Below are 10,083 nucleotides of genomic sequence, written 5' to 3'. Positions count from 1 at the left end.
ATATTAGGTTTAATATTTAATTGGACCAAAATAAAACATAGATAAAGTTGAAGATTTGATTAAAATTATAAATTTTCTAAATTAAGACCAAATGTTTCTATTTTGAAAGAGACTAAAATCATAAATTTATTAAAATAGAGATCCAAATGTCTCAATTTTAAAAAGAATGGACCAAAATTATAAATTGAACAAAATAGGAGACTTAAAATTACATTTAAGCGTTAAATCTAATTATGTTTATCAGAATTTCAGATTTTGTGATAACAATAAGATTGGTAATGGATTGGAATCCCCCATATTATCCCTCCTCATATGTTTTTTTTAGAAGCAAATTTTATATTAATGTCCCTCCTCATATACTTTCACCAAAATTCGATGCAAGTATACCCATGAATTAAACATTTATATTTCCCTAAATATAGATTAAGTTTAATTTCTTAGTGTTCAACCCCTTTATAATTAACCTTAATCTAATGTTCTATTCTCATAGGTCCATTAAAATCGATCCAAGGTTCTTTTAAAAGACTAAGGCCAAAGAATGATGGTAATCGAACTTCCTTTTAACTGGAATCCTACAGTGCCTAGTGCCAACTTCTCCATGAAGCCGTATAGGAATTTTGTTCAGAAGTTCGTTCAATGAGTAAAAGTTTAATATTGTGGTGTTATCAGCTATTCAGCTGGCTGTCCCCTTAAAGAAAATTAGAGAAAGGAAAATACACTCTTGAACCCAAGAAATGACTCTATTTCCTTCATTTGGCTTGTGCTTTCCAAAGAACAGCACTGTCTTCTTATTTCACTTGAACTATGCTTCTCTTCTTTAGAGTCTCTAGAAGCGCAACGCTGCTTCTTACTACTCTCTGGAAAGCTTCCGGGATCTGAAGACCTTTTTCTCTCCTCCTGACATTGAAAAACTAACAGTTAAGACATAAATGGAAGATTTAAAAGAAAAAGGTGCTTGAAACACCTTTAGAAATATTTTGTTCTCCATCAGTGCCACAGAAACTTCCAAATTTTCTACTTTTTACCTCAAGTACCAACCTGAATACTGGATGTATATTTTTCTACTTCAGCAGCAGTTTTCATGTATGAAGTAAGCATATTATCGGTGACCTCTAAGGAATTCGTCTCTCTTGCCACACCAAAAGCATCGCTCAAAGAACTGGGAGGACTAGGATTAATCTTTGAGAATAATTCCGTTTTATGGATTATTGATTCCGCACAATTAAGCTTATTAATCGGTGGGAAATCCTTAGATTTTCTCCGTATATGGTCAAAAACTGTTTCTTCAGTTGATTTTTCATGAGTTATTGCTTCAGGTTCAGGAAGGAAAACACCTTCAGGAATAAAAAGAAAAAATAAAGACTTGACATAGAAAGCGATGACTGATTGCTGAATCACATGCTAGTAAAAAGGTGTACCTGTATCAACTATATTAGAGCTTCCAGTTGTACAATGATCGTTCAGATAAAATTTGATATCATCTTGTTCTGCCTTCCTCAGCTCAACTTGCAAATTGACATCATTTCGTTGAGGAACTTCAGGTCTGTCTTCATCATCCAGAACAACTACCTCATGACGATGATCAGGCCTCTTCTCACGGGCATGATTTCTTGAAAGAAGGACCTCTAGTGATGGAAAGTGAATGTTATCATATGCAGACAGGAGAGAAAAGTTTTTGGCTTTCTCCCGAATGTGGTCAAAGACTGTTTTCTCGGTGATGCTTTTGCATTCGTCCTCTACAACCCCAAAAGCACGCACACCTTCCACTACAAAACAAACGCTCATTAGTGTGGCCAAAAACCCACTTTAATTGACAAAAAGATGAAACTAAGAATGTTTTTGAAAATCATCATAAAGGTTGCTAAAATCATATATAGAGTGGTACCTTCCTCAAAACTTTCATCCAAGAGGTCGAAACTTGGACTGCAATAGAACACATTTAAAATTTTAGGTCTTAAAAGTTATACAGGACAACATAAACAACTATATCATACATTTCAAGGGAAAATGACAGACATGGAATCCCTGTCCTCGTTCAATTTGCATAGCTCTTTTGTTGGTAAACGAGGTACAGTTATGTTATCATCTTCTATAACATATATCTCTTCAGGTGGAGGACAAGAAGCCTGCTTCTTGTTTCTTTTTAAAAGCACAATTGAATTGCTCTCTCTCGTAAAGGAAAGTTTTTGGTGGACATCAATACCAACTGAATGGACAAAAGTGAAGAATTAAGTGATAATTACAAAATTTTGACAAACTATATTGGAGATCGAAGATATAATTTAGACATCTATTGAGCATATCTTACTGTATTCCTCAAATATAAAATCAACTTTGATGGTTTGCTTCCCTTGTGCGATGGGCACAAAAATTGTTGCACTGTATGGGCTGCAACATGAAAAAAGGAATTTATCTCAGCCTAAAATTTGTGATGGTAAGACTTGTATATATGACTTTATTCATTTTCATATGCAACCCGAACTGCACTTGTAATATATTTAGAAATCTAAACTGTTTACCTTATCCAGTTGATAAGACATTATAAATTATTACAAACTTGCATCCAAACAAACTTTCAAGCCTTTTCATATGTACAATGGCCAATATTATGATGCATTTTATGTATATTTTTTAGAATATTGTACTGAAAATCCTCCAAATTAAAATTCTTAACACTCTTTTAGTCTCGAATGCTCTACAATAGTATTAAGTTTTTACTGCAAAAAATAAAGCCAAGGTTTCAGTTCATGTACCTGGAGAACTGATCAACCCTGTGGCAATGGTTCGGGGAACATTAAAACTTGATTAGACGAGGAAAGAACAATTTGCATAGTTATTGCCAATATCATCAATGAGACAATTTTTTTTAAATAGAAATTCTTTAATCGCTGAACACTATCAAGTCGTAAAATTTAAATTAGTAAGTCATCACCTTATTTTTTCATGAAAGAGAATAGTGTTGTCCTCCTCCGAACCAACGATCTGCAAGAAAGAAATTTGTGGAACTTATTTTAATTGTTAAATGCATGAAATTCTCCTTAGAAGACATTCAGATAACACACCATATCAGCATAATGTCGTTTAACTGACTGGCCTGACTGTGATATCCTAGCCAATGTTACTACTAGCTTGGAATTTCCTTGTATATGGCTTTCAATCTCTGCAAGCGTCACATCAACTTTTGGAGGTAGAGACAGTAGAGAATCTTTAATATGGTTACCAAATGGGTATTTTCGACCAGTCACTAGCTCTATTCTCCTCGGATCAGCATCAGCAAGTTCCTCAAACGATCTAACTCCCATTGAATGCAGTGCCTGGAAAGAACTTCAAAATTAGAATATTAGGCAACTGATTGCTAGAGCATATGTATTAGTAACAATTATGTGTTAATAACATCAACGAATCAATAAATGTTACCTTTGCTGTAACCATCCCAATTCCAGGTAACTGTTTCAGAAGGTATGGACTGTCATCCCAAAGCTTCTGGCCTAGTGATTTGGCCAGAAGGGCTGAATTCACAGTTCCTTTGTAATTCCTTTTATAAACAAAATAGTCTTTCAAGCATTTTGCAATTCTACATCCATTTGAGCATATAGAATTCATGTCCTGTGGCATCGAGTTTACTTAATCACAAAGATATAAGAATGTTGATCTACAAAAAATAATGATTTTACAATGCAACACCTGAATCAACGATAGGTCATGAACTGATGGATCACCGGTTAAGCAGTCATTTGCTAATATAAATATCTTTTCTTCTCTTGTTTGAATGCGCTTCTTCTTTTTCCTTTTATCTCCAAGAATGTGAAAGCGAAGCCGACCATCTTTATCAGCATTGATCTCATTTAAGAGTTTCTTCTCATTGCGTCTGAGCTGTATCCCTTCATTTTCCCAGTGCAGAATTGTGTCAAGTTTTGATGTCAATACATTGTGTATTAAAAAAAGTTCACAAAATATATCCGCACATGCAATTTCTTCTGCACAACACACAACATGAAGTGCATCTTCCAAACTGCAATTTTCAGGAGTCCGCATTATCTGTTTCATTGTGTCAAATCTCAAATAGTACTTTGTCATTAACCTTCCAGGATCTAAGGCAGGAAAAGGAAAATATCAGCAACCAATTTGGAATTTAATATTTTACCAATACATTATGAATATTTATTAAAGATATTGATACCTAATGGTCGCAAGAGGAAACCATCTTCATCAACCCAGACCATATCATTCTGTGATAACTCGTTAACTTTACGCACACAAATATCTGAGATAAAATAGCTTCAATAGTTTAGGGACATGTGTCGGGGAACTCTCAGGAGAAAGAGAAAGGGAGATAATAAAAAATAGAACACTACAAAAGACAACCTAATGATGACTACTGTACCTTGCACGTGCTTCTCTAAACGATCGCCAGAAATTCCTTTCTTAATTGCATAGTTCATAGGGTTCTGATTGTGCATAAAAAATTGCATCAGATGGGATGGGAGACTAATGAACAAAACTAATTGATATCCTGGGTCACTTGCCTTTTTCATTCTAACGTACAAGTAGGAGCGTTTCAGCCATTCAATTGCTTTTGTAATATCAGATACTGTCAGTTGAACTATTTCCGCAAGTAAATGCTCCGTCACACATGACAGCAATCTATGGTAAGCAAACATTGATTATGTGAACAGGGTAAATGCACAATGCTTGCAGAACTTAAGCATTATTCAAAGATGTGAAATCTATTCTACAATTTAGAAAGAGGCAGTCTTACTGTGATTCCACCACTTCACACCCATTTAAGAGATTCTCATACAAATGAACCTGTGGTATGAGAGTATGCAAGAGTCAATAAAAGCACTGTTTTGGAACAATAGAGCTCACGATCAAAATTAAAGAACTTCGTCAGGATAGGAGCCAGTGAGAGAGATTAGTAGAAAATATATGTGCAAGTAGAATAATTCACCGTTTCTCTCCTTGTCATGATTATAACCATGCCTGTATCATCAAATGGTGGTCGGCCTGCCCTTCCACACATCTGTACCATAAATGTTTTACCTCAAATGATATACATTACATGGAAAAGTCAAGCATTGATTTTCCCTGCCCCTACTATATTAGGTAGACATAGTGTGATTGAAGGAATAGAGCAAAGTATACAAATCTTATGAATGTGTCTGCATGTGTTGTAAGTGCTTGTATTATATGTCTATATGGAAAGAAGTCTAACAGAAACAACTTTCCGGAAGCAAACAGCTAGTTGACAAGTACAGCCATAAATGTTTTAACTTAGCTATCAAAATATACCGGGTATTTGAAAAAAGAGAATAAATTCACTAAAGCAAAATGGACATCTTAATCATAGGCTATACCGTATATATAGTAACAAAAGAAATTTTTAAAAATTAATAAAAACCAATTTTCTGTTGCTAGGTCAATTATGATGCATGTATAGACACAAGATCCAAATTGAGGAGAACCTACCTGCTGAAATTTATAATTACTTGTTTCATTATCCATTTTACAATATTATATATGAATATATGATTATCATAAGGAACCTTAAGAAACAAACCTGCAATATAGTAGAGCGGTCATATTCCATATAGAGACCTTTTTCCTTGTTACTGGCCATAATATTTCAATAAATCAAGTTGTAAAACCATATTTTTTTAATATGCTACAATGAAGTACATAAAAAATTAAAAAATATAACATACAAGTGCTGTGTTGATTTGATAACCACTGTATGTGCTGGGAGATTGATTCCATGGGCTAGTGTATTTGTAGTGCAAAGTACTTGAATGTCACCCTTGAGAAAAAGGCCTTCCACAATACTTCGATCTTTGAGGCAAAGCCCACCATTGTGATAACCAACTACTAGGAAAGCCATTTTCTAAAAGTCACATATCTACCAATTTGAAATTCTAATTCAGGTGCATGGGATTGCAATCACTTTCCAGTAAGAATTATTATTTAGCCAAATCCCAGAACAATATATAGATTCCTTTCATACCACCGTAAAGAATATATGACTGCATTTGCTTGTCACTGCAAGATAAAGAAGCCTCTCTCAGCCGATCTTGTTGTTCTCTGTTCTTAATGAATGGATTTGATTGACCAAAAGTCATTACTATTTGAGAGAGTCGCTGAGCAGCTTCTTGTGCTCCCTTTCTTGTTGAACAAAATACAAGAGCAGATTTCCCTCTTGAGTATTGCATGAGAATATCTGAAATCATTTATACATATAGAATGGAAATATTTATCCTCATATAGAAATCATAACAGCAATGAAAAACTACAAGGTACAAAACAATTAATTGGCAGGACGAATAATCTTTACTTACCGAAAATATAATTTTGAAGGCGCTGCATGGTAGTAGTATAAAGCAGAAATAAAGATAAGTTTAACTGGTAAAATGGATTATTTAAAAGTAACAATTTCTAGAGCAAACAGTTAAGATAGATACTATTTAAACTTTGACAACTTTAAACCGACCTTCTCAAAGAGGAAGTCATTCTTGGCTGGGGCATAGCCTGTATAAATTTGACAGTAGAACGATAATCAAACATTTCTAATTTACTGCTAGGACTACAGACCACGACATTGACTATTATTGAATTAAAATTCACAAATTCAAATTAGGGATCTTTGTTGCTCTCATCTCTTTTTATCGGAGAAATAGCCAATCCAACTTGGACGTATAGATTTATTTATTTTTAATCAGCAAAAGACATAGATTTTGTAATAGGATGCAACAAATGATAATTAATAAGAAACTAAATTAACGGTTGTGTATGAGTTCAATTATATTTGCATACCAAAAACCTTGGTTGTCAGCTTTACCGGCCTCATTTCTTCTCCAAACCTGTGAAAATTCAAAAGCAAAGTAAAATTTGTCTGAATGTTGACTTTCACCACTATAGAACAAAGTCGTATAATGGATGTGGAAAACTACCTTTTGATCCCTTGATCAGGAACCTCAAGCCACTTCGCTGCAATAGTACGTATATTGCATAAAACTCTACCCATTGATGTTGACATGTTATCTTAACTTCCATAACTCTTGTAACAACCAATTAACATAAAAATTACCTAGATCCTCAATATTTGGAATTGTAGCAGACACAGCAAGGAAGCGGACCTGAGCCAGAGGATTTGATTTCATTTTCGGATTGCCAGAAACGATTTTAATTCTACTAACAATTGCTTCCAGAGCAGCTCCACGTGGATCATTCAATAGATGAACTTCATCAATTAGTAAAAGTGATATGTCACTAAAAAAGCTCAAGCCACCACTTTCTATACCATATCGTGACACTGCATCAAATTTCTATTCATTGGAAAAAGAAATCGAGTTAGCTATATCCCATAGTGTCAATAAATCAGTCAGCCTATTTCTTGTGCATGTGTACATGGCCTAGGAGAACAACATCTCAACGAAGGAATGCTGATTTGTCACACAATGACACAAAAACCAAGTGTATGTTAATTTCCAATTAAAAAAGATAAGCTTCTAGAGGTTGTGGAGAATGGAAAACATATGCATACATAAACTTAATAATTCGTGATAATATTAAAATATATCCATTTTTTTGGTGAATATAAAATATATTCGTTTAATATTTTAAATAAGAAAAAAAGAAAAAAGAAAAGACAAAAAGTATGCTAAAGACAAGTAAGTGGTCTTGGTCTACTTATGTTCTTCATTTGCATACTGACCTCAGGAGTTGTGAGAATAATATCAGCTTCTAGTATATTCCTTGGAGTGTAAGATTCATTGTCACCTGTTAACTCCAGGCAATTTATTCCCCACGGCCCAAACTTCTTATTCCAATCACGGAGCTTCTCCTGTACTAAAGCCTTAGATGGGGCTATATAGATCTTAACACCACGAGAGAAGATAATAATACCAATAATTAGTTACTGATACATGACGATGGAAATACTCATTAAATTGTGCTTCATATGATTCACAATGTACTAAAGCTTTGGCTGGTGTTTATGTGTCGATACAACATGAGCCTTCTTTATAGCAAAAACTTTTTGGGCTTATAGCATTAACACAAGGATAAAGAAAACCTGACTGTAGGATTTTTATTTCAGGAAAGGGCTTACTGTTTTAAGAGATCCCTTTAAATGTAAGAATCTTTCCTCTGCGGTGATGAAACTGGAGAGTAGCCTCAAAATGCAAAGTTCAAAGAGTACAGTTTTACCACTCCCAGTTGGTGCAGAGATGACCATGTTTACATCAGAGTGGAAACAGATAGGAAAGCATTCACTCTGAAGTGAATTAAAATATCTGTATAATCGAAAGCTCATGATGTAAATCAAGAACCCTTGTGAGACCAATTCAAATGCAGAATATTTTCTGAACCGATTCAATCAGAGGTTTGAAAGGCAAACCACCACTTTTCATGCTATATTACAAAGATAAGTGATAAATGATAATCATCTCATATATAAGACCACATGGAAATGTGACAGACTAAAGCCTCAGCAGCTAAACTTATTTGCAGCAAGCTAGCAACTTATGGCCCGTTAGTTTTAAAGTTAGTTAGAATTAAATTTGATAAAATTAATTTTGAACCATTAAACGTAACTGAGATATGTATGAAATTAACCTCAATGATAAATTTTATATCGAAATGTGTGGTATGTAGAACGGTAGAAGGAATTGATTCTACTATTTTGCCAAACAAGCACTATATCTTTCACATAAAAATATATACAGTACCTGAAACTAAAACATGAGCGAAATGGTGCAGGCAAGTCGAACACAGACTTCAAAGAATACGAATCCATAATCAGGATGCTGAATTAAATAAACAAAAAGGAGATGAAAACAGAACTTCAATTCTAATGTACCGAAATGAACGTAACTAAGGTAACATGATCAAGAACATATGATAAGAACCGAGATATAAAACTGCATCTAACCTCTGCTTATTCCAACCAATTTTAAGACAATAGAGACACACAATAAAATGTTATAATCAACCATGACAGTAATCTTGACAAAAAAATGATGAAAAGAGATCGATCAAATTCTGTTAGCAAATATCTACAAACCAAAATTTCTAATTCTCTGATTACACGTAATTCAACCTCTCTCTACACACACACACACACTAACTCAAACGAAATGAATTAAAAAATCTTCAATGAAGCTAGAATTGAACTGGAGAAATTGAGAAATCCAAATCGTTCTCTGAAACTCTCCTGTTTTAGACTTAGGTTAGAGTTCATAGAAATCCTAATTTGACGAAAAATAAAATCAACTCTCAGCAGAAGAAATCCTGAAGTTATACTCGAAAGTCGAAAGTAATTAAACATTGGTGGATTCGGAAAATCTAGATTTTACAGAGTATAATTGCATCAATACACAGGCGGATTCAAACTCCAACACGAAAATGGAAATTGAAAAAGAGGATTCGTGAGGCATTAAGAAAAGAATTGAAATATATTAGAAACAAAAAAAATTAAAAAAATAACGGAAACGAGTTTTCTATTGGAATCCTAAAATTCAGATACAGATCGAGTTTCTCAAGCGTGTTTCATAGGTAGAGAGAGAGAGAGACCTGAGAGAGGTAGAAGGTAAAGAAAGGTTCCTGAAATTGTTCTAAGGGAGTCTCGTGCGTTTTCGTAGTAGGAAGAAGGAAAAGAGAGAGAGGAAGAAGATGCAGCTCGGGGTTTAAGCGAGGGAACTTTGAAGAGTGTGCAAAGAAGCAAGCGAAAGTTGAATAGGGCAGTATTTATAGTTGGATGCTCATGGCGGGAATAATGCGAGGCTTCTTCTGAATTGTAATTACGCTTCGTATTGAAAGAGGGATGGCTTATGCTTTTGTCAATATTTAAAAAAAAAAATGTTTTGTCAATATTTTTTTTAAAAAAAATGTTTTGTCAATATTCTTTACATTCATATAGATGGGATAAAATAATGTTATGGTAGAAAAGAAAGGGTAAACTATTTTTTAGTTTTTAAACTTTTTTACATTTATATTTTTAGTTTTTGAATTTTTTTTGTTTTTTAAATTTCTTAATTTTTTCTTCTTTACTTTTCGTCTTTTAACTTTTTTCATTTTTATTTTTAATTT

At 33.7% G+C, this 10,083-nt stretch overlaps 1 protein-coding gene across 1 annotated transcript; it reads right to left on the bottom strand.

Annotated features, from left to right (window-relative positions):
• Positions 1-1,026: 1,026 nt before the first annotated feature.
• LOC114391131 (DExH-box ATP-dependent RNA helicase DExH17) lies at positions 1,027-8,791 on the bottom strand. Its single transcript, XM_028352126.1, has 27 exons — positions 8,724-8,791; positions 8,105-8,288; positions 7,709-7,870; positions 7,082-7,319; positions 6,945-6,981; positions 6,808-6,854; positions 6,485-6,522; positions 6,333-6,354; positions 6,002-6,214; positions 5,706-5,862; positions 5,561-5,612; positions 4,952-5,023; positions 4,760-4,809; positions 4,527-4,644; positions 4,385-4,448; positions 4,181-4,264; positions 3,966-4,091; positions 3,685-3,881; positions 3,418-3,606; positions 3,063-3,314; positions 2,933-2,982; positions 2,754-2,771; positions 2,309-2,388; positions 2,017-2,206; positions 1,886-1,923; positions 1,419-1,766; positions 1,027-1,334 (listed from the first exon to the last, which is right to left on the bottom strand). Exons 1-27 carry the CDS (start codon positions 8,789-8,791, stop codon positions 1,027-1,029), a joined length of 3,402 nt encoding a protein of 1,133 aa, XP_028207927.1.
• Positions 8,792-10,083: the final 1,292 nt, after the last annotated feature.

The sequence above is a fragment of the Glycine soja genome, chromosome 16 (genome assembly GCF_004193775.1).
Source record: "Glycine soja cultivar W05 chromosome 16, ASM419377v2, whole genome shotgun sequence".
NCBI lineage: Eukaryota > Viridiplantae > Streptophyta > Magnoliopsida > Fabales > Fabaceae > Glycine > Glycine soja.
This window is presented reverse-complemented; position numbering and strand designations above follow the sequence as displayed.